Source organism: Festucalex cinctus, chromosome 11, assembly GCF_051991245.1.
Source record: "Festucalex cinctus isolate MCC-2025b chromosome 11, RoL_Fcin_1.0, whole genome shotgun sequence".
Classification (NCBI taxonomy): domain Eukaryota; kingdom Metazoa; phylum Chordata; class Actinopteri; order Syngnathiformes; family Syngnathidae; genus Festucalex; species Festucalex cinctus.
In genome coordinates this window covers 16717844-16733991 of record NC_135421.1, presented here as the reverse complement: position 1 = coordinate 16733991, position 16148 = coordinate 16717844, and the positions used below count along the sequence as shown (strand labels likewise).

The window sequence follows — 16148 nt, the reverse complement described above, 5'->3', positions numbered from 1 at the left end:
AATAATGTTTGTTTTTTTGACATTGTAAACAGCAGCAAACAAAACTCATTTCTAGGTCACAAGAATGTAAACAGGACCGTGAATGTCGGAGAAAATGTGAAAAGGTAGTGAAAGAGTGGAACCACACAGATCAAAATGGAGGCTAACCAAGACCACAGAGTCTAGTGATCGCTTCCTAAGTCCAATGTTTTTCAATTAGCGGAAAGCTCGCATTCACCGACCGCCATTTTGAATAGTGACGCAAGTGTGATGTAAGCTCGGAGCTTGACAGCTCGATAACGCTTTCAACGATAACGGCTGTTGATGATTCTTGGTTTATATTCAATTCAAAATCAGCCAGTGGGTTTTTGAACCAAGCAGATTTTGATTTGAATGAAACTTGGTGTGATTGTTGATAGTTATGACGCAACACTACATCTCAAATTTTAGGTCAATTGGAGCAGGGGTTTGAGAGCTACGGCCAGCCGAATTTCAATATTTTTATGTGGAAAAAGGGGTGTGGCCACCTTCTTTTGAGCCCTTATGTCACAAGAACTACTGGGTCAATCTTGGCAAAACAGATATTGTTGGATTTGGCATTCAACAAGAATTCTGAATCATTTAGAAGATGGTGCGTATTTTAGTAACCTTTTGAGCTTTTGTTTTAATTCACCTTGTGGATCATGTGAATTTAAAGGGATACTTGACTCACTGAGTCATTTTCAGCAGTAAAAAGTTAATATTTTGTCTATAATTAATGCGGTAACTTCATTATTTTTCATGTACAATTAATACTTTTATAAAGTTGACTGTCGACTGATGATGACATCACCTGTGCTGAGGAAGTAGGTCACGACCAATCATGACTCAGTTTGCTGACCAACCTCAGAAAACACCTACTTCCTCAGTACAGGTGATGTCATTAGTCGACAGCAAGAGGGAAAAAAAATAGTTTTTAACTGTTTTTAACTTCTTCCTACTCCCTTTTGAACATGCAGATTATTATTGACTGATTTTATGTTTCTTTTATGTTAAAATTTTCTTTTCTGCTGTCTCTCTGTTTGTGTGTTTATGATGTATGTTCAATAAAATCAAAAAATCAATCAATCAATCAATAAGAGATCAGCCAGGGCCATGTTGCAATGAGCTCTTTTTGCCAGTGTTTTCAACAGGAATGTGAATAATGATGAAACTTAGCTATATTCTGTTAATTGCTGCAAAATGGAAACAGATACAAATATATTTTTTTCCTGATGAAAGAAGAGACCATCTTTTTTTGGGGGGTGAAGGCTGTGAATGGGGAAAGACGATCACGGAATGAATTGAATTAAACGCATCTCAAGGCACGACGATTTTACAAGAAAATTTGTGACAAATGCACTTTTGCTGTTCTGCCTGAAGTCAAGTCAATAGGGAGTTTTAATGCTGTTAAGGAAGCAAATTGTGGCTAATCCGAATGTGACTCCCGATCACAACAAATAAGCAGGGAATCCTTTGGCGTGTATAAAGTGCGCGGAGTAAAAAGAAAAACTTGTTTATCTTGCGCCCTCCAGCTTTCGCCCTTGCACTCTGGTGGATGTGTGCGCAGGATTTTGCCAGCAGCTCTCGCCCTCCTCCTTTCCTTGAGCTGAAATCCCCGCCGCCATTCATCCAGCGTGGGGTGGTCCGAGGCGCCTCTCCAGCTCTCAGTGGCGTGAGATTGGCCCCTCGGGCTGGCGGCGAGATAAAGTGTGGCATGGAGAGGCTTAAGCTAGCAAACCAGCTGACACCCAGTCAAGTTGGTATAGCGTGATGGCTGTGGCTCAGAGGTGGACATTTTCGAAGAATTTATGCGTAGTGGGAGCAAGCAGGTGACTGGGACAGAAGGTGCGAGGGCTTGCCAAATTGTGTGTTTGTTGACGGAGAGCGAGCTTCGTCTTGGAGGGCGTTAAGGAGAATCTGTTCAAAGACTCTTTAAATCTGGTGAAATTCCTCTTTTCACCCCAATCATAATGCACAAACAATAAAGCAACATGATTGGTGGATGGGCAGGAAGTGAGCCCTGTCATGAATTACGAAAAATGAGAGTGACCAACTACCCACAATTCTTTTTCGTAATTGACTATATTAACATTTTTACTCCCAGCTATTTTCACTGAAAACCCCCTTCGCTACCGGCTGTTATACTGGATTTTGACTGATTTTGCAAGCCCCAAAGAATATCGTGTTCTATTGCTACTGTATAAAAACAGACCAAAAGAAAGATTAGAGACTCTTCTTTCATCAGGAAAAAATATATATATTTTATCTGTTTCCCTTTTGTAGCAATTAGCATTCAAATACAGCTAAGTTTAATCAATATTCCTGGTCAAAACAGTCAAAAAGAGCATGTTGCAGCATGGCTCTGGCTGATCTCTTATACTCTGCTACCACCTGCTGGCCGTTTTTTGTAATAACTACAATTGCTTTAAGCCACCTCTTCATGTCAGAAGCTGAAGCAGAAGCTGTCAGAAGCTGCATCAAAGCCATCTGTATGCTCTTGCATTAAAAACAAACAAATAAACAAACAACAAATATACGTTTTTGGGAGTGAGGGACAAAGTATTACAAAAATATATATATTTACACGTTTTTGGTATTGAATGAGTTCATTTTTGCAAGCTCGGTTGCCCAAACCACAGATTTGACTGACTTTTGTTTGGGTGACGAAAATTATGGTTGCCACTCGTTATCTTATGTGCATGTGTAAGCACCATAAGGACGCACGGTGTGATTTTAGGGATTTTCTGTCCACGATTGCTTTAGGTATTGAGAATTCAGTCCTAGTTTCTGTTTAAAAAAGAAAGAAGAAAAAAAAGAAAAAAGTGGAATTTTCTCCATTGCTTGTGAGTGGCTATTCAAACGGTCTGCTTGCTCAATAGTTTGTATCCAGGTAAAGTGGAAGAAACTCTAAAAAGGAAAATCAATTCCAATCACTTTCTTTCTCAAAATGTCCTTCAAGTTTCAGTTCATCTTTGTTGCATATGTTTGTATCATGACATCAGTGTAACACTGTAATTTTTTTTTTTTTTTTTTTTTTTTTTTTATTTTTTTTTTATCTATTGGTGCTAGCATGTCATTTCCTACTGGAGGGTTTGCATATCGCATCATTTCTGTTTTGTGTCAAACGGTTTTGCCACCACTGATTCATATAAGCTCGCTGAGTTTGTCTTCATGTTATTTGCAGACCTGCCCGTTCTCATGCATAACAAACTCAGACGTTAAATCTATAGGACACAAAGATAATCTCTAATATTACGAAAAACAGGCTGGCTGGCAAGTCTGTGTGGTTGTAGTTATTACCGGAAAGAACCATTCCACCAGAAGGACACAAATCTCAATCAGCTCTTGCACAAAGACATTTAAATGGTCATTTCAGATTTTTTATTTGATTCGATTTTTTTGCCATGAATCAGATGCTACTTTAATGCTGCAATAAGCGACACTAGAATGTGATCATTTTCTTATTTGCGGCGGCGCGCAGGCTACGGCTGTCAACTTGAGCTATGTACCGAGGACAGTCAAGTGGCTCGCAGCCATACTTGCCATTTAGCCCTTCTCCAATTGATATCCTTCACCGGGCGATTACTTATTCATTTTGTCATGATTCCACACCCTTCAACCGGCTTGCAAAAGGTGACCTAGTCACAAGCGCCTGTGTGCTATGTACAGTATGTATTCAACGAGGAGAAACCACAACATTGTCTCTAATTGTGTCGACAATAATTGGCAACATTATCATCATGACTAGAAACATATCACACAATTCATTATGCTAGTGAGAAGAACTTAAACACACTGAATAAGGTATGTGGTCATGGAAAAATGTCTTTACTGAACTGTCTCTGCACTCAAGATGAATTGCATGGTTTATAATGGAGTTAGCGATGACATATACTGTAAACGATATTTACGTAATTAAAAAATGTGGACAAGTTTTTATATCTCACCCCAAAAAGAGTGCTCCGGTTGTGTTTTTCTAACATTGAGCAATACTGACGATCTCCATCGATGGTATGGATGAGTATTACTTCTCACGCATGTGCAGAAATTATGTAGTAGTTAGCGTCGCGGACGGTTTGTTGCAGTGTATATTTCTGTCATTTTCCCGGCACGACTTTGCCAACGGTTAGGCCCACGCAACAGCCAGTCGGCATCGGTCAGGAGAGTTTAATTCATCATCGCAATCGGTTATATTGATCTTACTGTTATATTGTACCCAGTGTCCTGCCAATATACATTGCTAGGATACAGCTGACAGAACACACAATCTTGAGTATGAGCTTGTGAATTTGCCAAGTACGGTCTACCTAAGAACATACTCATACTCAACATTCTCTTTGTAAATTGGAACGGATGCGTACTTGTGAACATCCCAGCCCGACTCTGACTTACTTCCGCAATAGCAGCACGAAATGCATTTTGGGGTATTTTCGTAGCCGAGCATTCACAAGCATCCAATCGACGCATCCTTGGTTTAAGCTACCTGACAAGAAGATCATGCGGGTATTTTGTGCATTCTTGCTTTTGAACAAGACTTGGGCCGCGACTATGACGTTTCACCAGATCACAAGGACATAACGGACAAGAGCGCATCTTGAAAAACGGCTATGGACTGGAACTGATTCGGGTTGAGTAAGTGCTTCACTTAACACTGACTGATGTGTTTTTGTCTTATCATCACTAGATTTAGTTCCATACCTTTGAGATGTGCATATTATAAACACAAGGCTTAAGATATGTTCGGCATTTCTTCTTAGGTACCCAGTCAAAGGAGCACAAGAAACGCCGGATAAATATAGAACCGAGAATGTTTGTCACTCTGTTCACATTTCAGCATATGCTTGGCATTGCGATGGGGATTTCTCAGGAAAGACTAGCGAGTGCCAGCTCACAGGGAAAATTAATTGAATTTCAAATGCACTGATGGAAGATAGGAAATACAAACACTCAAAAAACTATCCCATCTTTTTCCACTCTCTCGGCTATTTGTCTGTAACTCCCTTTACTCCCTATAACTGTCTAAATGACTGACTCGTCATTTTTCTGATTCATGTAAACACACAAAAATCTTGAACCGTGCAAGTACGACATTGGCTTAAACCCAATAAATAACTCAACCACGGGGACATTACTGAGTTCTCAAAAACTCAGCACCGCCATTACTCGCTCTCATTTTGAAGGTGTAGTCATGAAACTTTTTCTTCTTTTTTTTCTTCAACACAACATGCTTGCCTTTGCCAGCACTCTGGCTGACTGTAGATACGTGCCTGAATTTGAAGGGCGGCCGCTGAGCCATTCAGGCGAAAAGAGAAACATAATGCAGAGACTAATCCTCGCAAAGCTGGGAAAAAGGTTTTTAAAGCCATAATTCCTTCCTTTTAATCCATTCAGCAAGGGTTTGACCCAGCTTGAAGACCCCCATACATGGGCTGGTTACCACCTCCTCGGTCACTATCATGTTTCTCTTAACCTGGCAGCGGCTGGGCCGAAAGCTATGGTCGGATTTGTCGAGAGACTTTGGATCATCATCGCATCGTTTACGTGGTTGTGGGTACGATGCGATGCCAACTGAGGATTCAAGTCGTGTAAGAGTTTGTTCGGTTCTTTTGCTGACTGTATTACCGCTATCTGATTCGTCATAATCGCAGATAATTGATGTGTCATTCATTGCTCATCTGGGTCAATAGCTGACAACTCAAAGATGAAGTGGCCACATTTTCAGAAGCAAAGGACTTGTTTTTTTGTATTTTTTGATTTTTCTGAACTGGGGCTAACACCCAGCCACTTCAGGCAGTCCCAAGCGCAAAAAAGAAAAAAAAGAATGGATTGGTTGTGTCAAGAAGGGCATCCGACATTAAAAGAAAAAAAAACAAACGTGCCAAATAAATCATGTGAGTGACTCACCTTGGCGACACCATGAAGGGGCCAGCCCAAAGTCGCGTGTAAACTTTTACAGCTGGTCCTCGATTTACAACAGAATACTGGTTCTACGATGATGATGTAATCCAAATGTGTACATAAGCCATTGTAGTGTCAACAAATAAAACAAAACAGCCAATAAACAACTGTAAGTATGGTAGTAACTTGAGCGTGTGTTATAAACTCTAACAAAGAAAAATTTAAACTAAAGCGAAAGCATAGACTGTTAAATGTTTGAATAAGCTAAATTATATTGGGTCCATCATTGAATAAGCAAAATAATTGTAGACTATGGTCAGAGTGGAGTACTGTGGAGGCAACCCACTAGAGTCAGCCTTTTTGTGCCACTTTTAATATCTTGATTATGTATTTCATTCATTTCTGTGTGGTCACTGCCTGGTGTTGATGTTTGAATTATTGACGTACAAGTTTGGGCATCTGCATCTACTTTTTTAGTGTGGTGAGTGACATCATGAATATAATGTCTTACCGTAGAAAATAAATGTAGAAATGACTGTGTAATGATGTTGTCCGTGTGTCATGGTATAGATCGGGATATGTATACAAAAGTAAATCTCTCCGTTCACGCATATGAACCGATTATTTCAGAAACGGGAATTTTGACCTTAACCTGAATATTGCCGGCATGTGTACGTAGTCATAGGCACCTTCCTCATTCGCATATTAGTAAATAATGCCTTCGGCTATCACAAAAGGAGAAAATATGGTTATGCTTACTATTATAGCTTTCCGTATTCATATACTGCACAGTAAACAAATTCATTTATTGGTTATCAATACTTCCGAAATGAGGTCTGTTCACCTCCTTTTTTCAGTTTTTCTCGACACTGAAAAGCTACTTCGTTTATTAGGTTTCATTGCCAGGCCTGTCCACTAAATTGTCCGCATGGTGATTTTTTTTTTTTAATAGTATTTATTTTTATATCCAGCGCACACCAAGTCACCGATGATATCATTATTTATGTCAGTCATTATTCTTTAGTACCTAATTCATTTTGCCATTTGCGTCACTGGAACAACTGCCCTTGGCTCACTTTTTTGGACGAGGCCGCCTTCTCCTCATTTAGCCCGGCGGCTGACAAATGACTTTGTGAGCAGTGATATGGTCTCCTGCAGGAACAAAAGGAATAGAAATTGAATCCTGGCCTCTAGCAGCAGTCTCATCCGTCATCTTTTTCAATATTGATATCTATTAAAGATTTTTTTTTCTCTCCCTGCCCCCCCTTCAGCCGTGTTGTGTTCTCTTGCCCTGTGGGATCCGCCGCTCGGGGGCCACTGACCTGTTGATCGTGTCACTTTGATTGATGGGCTTCATTGTTTAATTGTCAGCGCGTTCTTCTTTGAATAGAGCGCCCGGCCGCCATTGGGGTGCGCTATGATGCAAATGGAATGCGACTTTCGCCATTGATTCCGCGTCGTCAAGCGAGGCCATTATCAGACCGTGGCCTCGTGTTTATTTTCTTCCCAGATCATCTTTCACGGATCGTGTGTCACTTTACGGGAAGATAACATCCCCGGGTAACGTTCATCCGAGCTGCCTTCCAGACTCAAGTTCCCCTCAGTGGTTTGTGGGTGCTTCTGAGGGACGCTCAGGAGGTATTCACGCGGCTTCCGGTTGAACGGCGACAATGCAAAAACCGCAATTCAAGAATAAATAACGTTTTCATGAATCAAATTTTTACTGAGCGGACCTCTCACAAATTAAAGTGCCACATGGTATTTGAGAGCACGAAAAAAAATACCAACTTGATAATACAAGTGAACCGTTGACCAAATTCACTTAGTGGAAGCTATCCCAACTGTCTGAATGTCTACTAAACGTTTTTTCAAAACTTGTCATCCTTTTTCTATATTATAAGGGTAAATGTAGACAGTTCCACACTCTTATATACAAAGAACCTAATTAGTTTCTCATAATTTGCTATCAGTGTGATGTAATGTATTCAGTACGAAAACAGTAGCAACTTTCAAAAGATACGGTACGGTAGATAGTGTGCCATGTGCAGTTAACACCCTTTTTCACACTAGCTGTCTAAGCTGACACTTTTCCCAGCTTTTTTGCTACTGGAACATTGACGTTGACGTCGAGTCGGTAATTTGCTATCTTGGGACGGTTTGTCAGCTGAGTTGCGCGTTTTGAAGTTGAACACCCAAGACTTGGCTGTCTACGCCGCTTTGCGTCCAAAGCAATTGTCATTGTTGTGGTAATGACCATAATTGGGGAAAGCTGCCAACTGCTGCGTGAACGCATGTTCTGAGTGGCACAGCCGAGCATACGTAGATTATCTTTTACTTATGCCCCAAATCTTCATGAATGTGGCGTTCTGTTGCCAGTGTCTCCAAGACCCCACGCAGCTATCGTATACGATTCATCACTCATCCGTCTCCTCTCGGTGTGGTTCTCCCCAATGAGTTCCCAACCAAGGTCGTAGTAATCTTTTTTTTTTTTGTCTGTTTCCCAGAGCTGTTTGAGCCTTCATTCATCATTTGTATGAGGCCTGTGCCGTAGTGCTCCAGTTCTTCGCCCTGTGTTTAGGCCTTCATATGTGCTTGTTTTTATGGTTCCTGTCGAATATTTCACTCTATAACAAATAATGTGAATTTGGATGAGTACAATGGCCCAAACAGTGTCTTCTGTTGAGGCATGCAGTGAGTGAGGGTGCAGGATTTTAAGGCCATTCATGCAGAAGCGCATTTGCGAGGTCACACACAAGAGTTTGTGATGCATAAAATTGTTCGCTTTTTTTTCAGCGACTATCATATTTGTTGGACTGGATTTTGGTTGAATGAAGTAATTCTGATAATGTCAGCGTAAACAGAAAAGAAAAATGGACAGAATCAGGATGTTATTCGCAGAACCAAAATCAGACTTCTTCGTGTTTCATTGAAATTTGGCACTTGGACCTGCAGTGTTGTGTGCAGTGTATGCTTTTACTGTAGTTTACATTTGAGTGTTTATCTGTGTTGTTTGAGCAGACGGTGATATCTGATCTGTGCCTTTCACAGATTTGATCAACATTTGGATAATTCTGGGCTGATCCTGATCTGAAGATATCTGATTCAATGCAGTTTATTTATGCCGCCATGACACATATTCAGCGTGTGTCAATTTAACTTATTGACTGCCCTGGTTTATATTTGTCAACTGGAATCCAGCCATTTTACTTGACATGGACAAATATTCACGTAAGGTATGTTTTTTTTAACGGGTAGGTGTGGAAAAGGGTTTCTCTCAGCTTGCCTTTGAAATTACGGTCATGACTGACAGATCCCCGTACATGGTAGTGTTGCATCACCTTGGATTTGTGATCAGTTCAGCTTTTGAGTAGAAAGGTGGTATGAAATTATGGCACAAAGTGAGAGCATGTGTCATGGTAGTTAGAAGAAAGTGTATATTGCGATCATGAGAAAAATGATGAAGTTCATAGAGTGAACGAGGGAGGCCATGGAAAAGAAAAGCCACTGACGGTTATCTAGCCACATTACATACAGAACATAATATTCTACAGGTCTTGAAAGATGAGGCAAAATGCTCTAAAATGGCTGACAACTTTGGGAGCTCAACGAGTTAAGAGCAAATCACCGGAATCACTTGAACCGTGCAGTGTAAATTCAAATTCAAATCAAAAATACTGGTTGCGTGGCAACACAACCACACTTTTTGAACCGAGACCGTTGGAAAATAATTGTCACTATCACTTATCATATTTTTCAAAACCGTATGAAATTTGACCCAAATATCTTTTAGGAACTCTATCTGGATTTAGTCCAGCATCAAGATAGTATTTGTCCAATCCGCGTTGGTCATTTGCTCGCTTTCGCCACTGTGTAATGTTGTAGGTTTTCCCAAGGTTACGAGAAAGCCCTCGTGCAATCAAGTCAAACAAAGCCCAGAGGTTACGGGCATCACGCCTTGAATGTTCCAACACCGTGAGTGTCTTTACATGCACGCTTGATGCTCCCAGCATGACCAAAGCCCAGACGGCAGTCAGGGGGATTAGAGACGCTCTTTAAGCACCACAGGTTTCCCCCCCTCGCCACCTCTGTGTCTGATTACCCATTTTCTGCTCATCTGTCCTTTGAATGTTTATCCACCTCATCTCCTCTAATCTGGTGTCATGTCACCCTAATCTCATCTTCTGTCTTCTCAAGAAACTTGATCACAATTTAGTATTTTTTGTTCCCTGGTCTTTGCGTGTTGTCTTTTAAAGGAAAACAAAAGCGATGTGAACAAGATGGAGGTGGGGCGGGTCCAGGCACGGGTCGATACTACATGATGTAGCGCTCGTGTGTGCGAATGTTATTGTGAGAGCGCTATCAGGGCTAATCATGTTGGTCATTATCCAGCGTGTCTCTTGATTCTGGGGATTTAGCAGATGTAGGAACAAAGGGGATGAGACTCTGAGGGATTTGAGGAGTGGGGAAACAATGTCCACCTCTGTCACCAGTGGTAATTGTTCAGGTAGTACGGAGATGTGAGACAGAGAGTGAGGATGAGTTTGCTGTGCGGCTACGGGTAGCATGGAAAGGAAAACATTGGGTTACCATCACCCATAGGCCTCAGACGTTCATACATGTAAAGATAATCAGGTTGTGTTTATCCTAATGTTGCTCCTTCCTGACCAAGGATGACAAACTGTTTTATAAGATTATTTTATCATGTGATAATAATCTGAAACAGGTCAGGCTGAAAATTGTAAATATTAATTGTGTTTGTGCAACGTGTTCAATTGGTATCAAAACTGTACACGTGCGCAGGGAAAGCAGATGACTCCCAACTCATGACGATGTGGAATGTAGCCAATCGAGAAATACTCTGACTGAGGAAGGAGGAAGCGGTCGTGAATAATAAACAAACGTCCTACCTGATGTTGTATCTCATATAAGCAGGTTCAATAGATCGTTGGTCCTCGAGTACCCCTATCCAGCCTGTTTTCCATGTCTCCTTCAACCAGCACAGCTGAGGATCATTATCAGGCTGCAAGCAGAGCTTGCTGATTAGCTGCAACACCTGTGTTGGCTGTGGGAGACATGGAAAACAGGCTGGATAGGGGTACTCGAGGACCCCGGTTGAGAAAATCTTGTGCAGCATTCGTTTTAATACACGACCCCATGTTGCAATGATCTGTATGCAATTCCTGGAAGCTGAAACTTCCCAGTACTTGCTCTGGATCTGCGTATAGGAATGTGCTGGGCGTTTCAATTCCTGACAATAGCCAGAAAGTTCTCAGGAGTGCCTGAAAGTTCTTGAGGAACTTTTGCCGGTCCTGTCCGGTTTTCTTGAATGCCCGCTTTACTAACAAAAATAGACCGAGTACATGGCTATGGAGCCTTTTTCTACCCTGGTGTAATCTATTCAAAATGGTTGCTCATTTTGAAAGGCTCTCCGATATCAGCCGTGCTCATGTGACAGCGTGTGACTCGATGGTCTTAACTGCATTCAACTATTAACTCATTCACTGGCTGCCATTTTCACTGAAGCAACCCCCTTCGCTCCCAGGTGTTTTCCTGGATTTTGCAGGACCCACAGAATATTGTGTTCTATTGCTATAAAAACATGGAACCTACCAAAAGAAAGATTAGAGTCTCTTCTTTCATCAAGAAAAAAGTATATTTCTATCTGTTTCCGTTTTGTAGCAATTAGCAATTAAATATAGCTAAGTAACATTACTTTTATTTGTAACTGTAATGTAAACTGTTTTGCTGCCTCTTGGCCAGGACTCCCTTGAAAAAGAGGTTTTTAATCTCAACGGGACTATCCTGGTTAAATAAAAGTTAAATAAAATAAAAAAATTTAAAAAAAAATCATAATTTTTCACAAATCTGCTTAGAACTGTGGGGAAATCATAGTGCTGATTGATCTCTTATACTCTACTGCCACCTGCTAGTCGTTTTTGTAATAACTACCATTGCTTCAAGCGCTTTCTGCAGTAGAGAGGCTACATCAAAGCCTTCTGTATGCTCTAGCATAAAAAATTGTATGAATACATCTTTGGGATACAAAACATTTAAAATAGAACGTATGTATACGCTTTTGGGAGCAAATAAGTTAAGTGTGCCAAAATGTGATCACAGAACCTCGACTGTGAGGCATTGGCACTAACCTCTCATCACCGTGCTGCTGCCATAAAAAAAAGTGAAATAAAATGAAAGCTAACTGACTTTGACCTTCTGAATTCCAAGTCAATGCCAACTTAATCCGATGGTGGAAAATCAGGTCGCACAAACACACAGACACACACCACTCGTTCTCACCAAGAGTTCGTTCTCCTTCATCCCGTGTGTGTCACAGGGGATCACAAGAAATAACACAAGTTTCAAAAGGGGAAAATGAAAGAGGTGACACGAGGGAGCGACGCACCACGGTGGCAGTGGCGACGTGGGCGTCCGCGTGTCAGGGAGATTAAATACACGACACGGTGAAAATGATGCCAAGTTCCGCCCCTCCAACGTCTTTTCTGTAGTCCCCCCCTGCGAGTTTAAAAATAGAACGCGTCTGAGGAGGAGTGGGCCCCGCAAGGAAGGTGTGCAGAGACTGGCAAGAGCCGTATGCGCTGGGAGAATGCAATTTGAGATCATCCAAATTGCCTTTTCTTTCAGCTATCCCCCTGCCGCCCCCTCCTCAGCCCCTTGCGAATCCTCATATGCACTGGCAGAGTCCCTAAGCCAGTGTAAGCCTGACGCCAGTAACCACACTGTGAGAAAATCAGCAGGATGGAATAAAAGAGGCAGTCCAAAAAGATCAGCGGGATTTAGAGAGTGATAGATGAGCGTCGGGCAAGGAGAGCGGAGAGCCAAACGGGCTCGGAGAGAACGGATGAAGGAGATATCTTTTTCGCATGTAAACCTACCCTATCTTTGATGGGGAGTGTGAGAACAAACATGTTTTGGTTGTCGAGTACTGATATTCAGAATCGAGAGGGAGGGAGACCGAGAGATTTGGTGCATTGCATTTGACTAGGAAGCGTGAGAGAATCGGAATCAGCTGTATTGGCCAAGTACCTCAAAAGACACAAAGAATTTGTCTGTGAGTACAAGCTACACTGGTAGTAACAAGTAACATAGGTACGTGCGCAAGTATGGAATGTAAGGGTACCATTATGTGCTGCAGTACTGACCAATGACCGCTGCGCAAATGATGCAAAGGGTCATCGACCAAAAATATTTGTTTTATTTTTGTTTATTTACCATCACAAAGTGTTGCTATCATCAACAACACACCGCCGTCCTGAAATCTCGTTCAATTGTTAATTAAGGGCGCTAAAAGAGACGTAATTATGCTGACATTGTATTTTATGGCACCTGTTGCTAGCATTTATCAGCGGATCAAGCTATAGTGGCTAGCAGTGTTAGCCGTACCCCAAATAGGCTGACTAGATGACTTGACTTGACTTGACTTGACTTGACTTGATTTGACTGGAGCCGTCTGGCTACTTTACTTATTTGGTGTTCTGACTCTTGTTTTGGATAGGAATGGACTTTGACTCTCCCAAAATTCTTTGCCATTTAGTGAAACTCACAATATAGGAAAGTTATCTGCTTCCGGTTGGGGCTTATTTGGGCAAACCCTGGAATTTACCCAAAATGGCACACCAAAACGGACCACTTCCTGTTTGTAAAACTGAAAGTAAAGAATACAACATCCAGCTAAGCGTCATTTTCAGTGATGATGATGATACGGTCTGTTTTCACTTTTGTTATCATAACCATTTCTCTTTTGTCTGATAAGCACAGAGCCATTGTTAAAAAAAAAGTGGTATGAGCAGAACACTATATGAACGTTGTGAAGGAGTTTAAGTTTTCTCGACATTTCGTGTTTTCAGGCGGAGAGGGATCAGCGGAAGCGGGTCAGAAGGAAACATCCACCTGTGACATTTGCCAATTTGGGGCCGAGTGTGACGTGGACGCAGAGGATGTTTGGTAAGTTGCCTTGCAAAGAGATGAAATAAATCGATACTGTAATTATCGTTAACGTGTTTTTTAGCCTCTGTGAGAGCAAAAGGCTCCTCTTTATAGTTGCTGATGCCGTTAGTTATCAGCAATAATATCAGCAGCTGGCAGAATGAAGGTGCAGTGACGTGGAAAAAATATTTGCCCCCTTCCTGATTTCACACTTAAATGTTTAAGATTAGCAAAATCATTTTGATAACAAAGACAACCTAAGGAAATACACACTGTTGTTGCTGTGAGTGTTCCCATTGTTTAATCTTGGTTAACGTTGATTACTTGAGTACTTGAGTTCAAAGACAGAATACGTGAAGCAGGCTTCAAGCTCACAAAAAGAAATCCATCAGGCCACACCATCCATGGAAATTCAAGAAATATAGTATGGTATAGTACAAACATTTATTTTTTTTCTGGAAAAGGTCACAAAGCCATTTCCAAGGTCCAGCAAAACACAGTCAGAGAGAGCCATTACCCGCAGGATAAAACTGGAGAACAGTGATGAACCGAAAGCACTCTACGAGCGCACGGACGACTCATCCAAGAGGTCACAAAAGAACCCAGAATCACGTTGAAAGAACCGCAGGCTGTGCTGACCTCATCTAAGGTCACCCGTTCGTGACTCAACCATAAGAAAGATGCAAACATGCCATCCGTGGGAGAGTTACACCACAAAGTAGTTGTATCTGCCGTTATACAACTACCTGTGTTGTCTTTGTGAGATATTAAAATAGGTTTCATGATCTGAAAACGTGATAAATATGCAACAACAACTAAAAAAAAGAAGTGTGTGGGGTGGGGGAAGGGGCAAATACTTTTGGAAGGAATTGTAGATGTTTTTGTTTTTAAAGTATCCGTCTTTGGTTTCAGCATGCTAGCTTGAGTTTTCTTGTAGAGGATCCATTTTAATTACAGGTACCAATAAATGCCTGTTCTGTTTTGCGTTTATTCGCATATTGCTCACAAGAAAAACATTTTCCCGTCTACAGTTTTGACCAATGAGAGAAGAGATTGTTGTTTTTGTTATGTACTGCTGTGGTAATACTAATAACTGTGATCATTTTGTTCACTTTAATTGCGACACTTACTTCTAATAAAGATTTGATTAATAATGTGGAAAGACCTCAATCTTTCATAGCTATTCGTCCACATTCCGCCAATATTCCCCTTTGGTATTGTAATTTGAATGTCTTTGACGAGTAGATGAGAAATTTTCATTTTTCAGCACACTCTCGCCACTGAACATCCGCTGAGGTTTGGTGCGCGGCTGACCATTTCATTTAACCTCAATTACTATTGCAGGGCGCTGAGAGAAAGCAGCGTTTCGTTCATTCTGGAAATCCAATTACCGTCCTTACAGGACTTGCCAATGTCAGGCCAAAATGAATTTGGCTCACACAAAGAAAAAAGTAGTTCAAGCAGGATGCATCCATACATTCTGACGTCTTTGTTTTTCCTTTGAGTACCAAATGGTTGCCATTTATCAACTAATCCGCAGCATGCATTAAGCGGCGAAACGGTAGCACCAACAGCCTGAGGGCCCTGTATGCAAAACATGCGTCTGCAATACTCGACTAGCTGGATGTTCAGCTTCAACACTTGCCAGAACCAGACAGTATGACAACTCCATATTTGCATCTAAAGAAGGGTACAGAGATAGCAATTAGCATTTTGAACCGTTTAAATGTGGAAGACTCAACACAGAAGGAAGACTATTTACAAAAAGAGCAATTGGGTTACTCAAGTACATGACCTATTCTGGTGCCTGCATTGCTCTTGTCACAAATAATGTTCTGTTTGTGTGTGCTATTTAAGTCAAGCGTTTAGGGCAAGTGACACCGTTCAAAATGTCTTTGTGGACTTGGAGAACCACTCAAAATTGTGGCCCGTGCCAGCGCAGCGGTGGATGTTTTTTAACTGAAACGTGTCAGCCAATCGGTCATAAATGGCAGATACGTGTAGTGGAGTGAAGCAAAAGGTAGAGGATCCAAATGAAGGGGAGGCAAGGCAAGATGAAAAGGCAAACACGGCACTGGGAAAATCAAAACACTAGACTATAAGTCCAAAAAAAAACACGATTCAAAGTACCAAATAAACACAAGGAATAAACTCATGATAAAAGGAAACATAACATGACGGGATTAATGTGACGCAGGACAGCAACAACAAAGTGACACAGACTGAAAGAAACCGGGCCATTGACGACTGATGCATTCGAGGAAGGTGGGAGCACGACTCTTATCCAATAGCCTGATGCAAGGGAG

The 16148-nt window shown here is 41.4% G+C and overlaps 1 protein-coding gene and 1 long non-coding RNA gene across 2 annotated transcripts in view; one reads left to right on the top strand and one right to left on the bottom strand.

The window, feature by feature from the left end:
* LOC144030414 (uncharacterized) overlaps positions 1 to 10902 on the bottom strand; it is a 163580-nt gene extending 152678 nt beyond the window's left edge. The window contains exon 1 of the long non-coding RNA XR_013287252.1: positions 10806 to 10902. This is a non-coding gene — a long non-coding RNA (uncharacterized LOC144030414). The remainder of the gene's footprint in view (positions 1 to 10805) is intronic.
* Positions 1 to 16148, top strand: part of LOC144030411 (tomoregulin-2-like) — a 126434-nt gene that overhangs the window by 81623 nt on the left and 28663 nt on the right. Inside the window, exon 5 of the mRNA XM_077536695.1 lies at positions 13764 to 13860. Coding sequence (XP_077392821.1) covers positions 13764 to 13860 — 97 coding nt within the window. The remainder of the gene's footprint in view (positions 1 to 13763; positions 13861 to 16148) is intronic.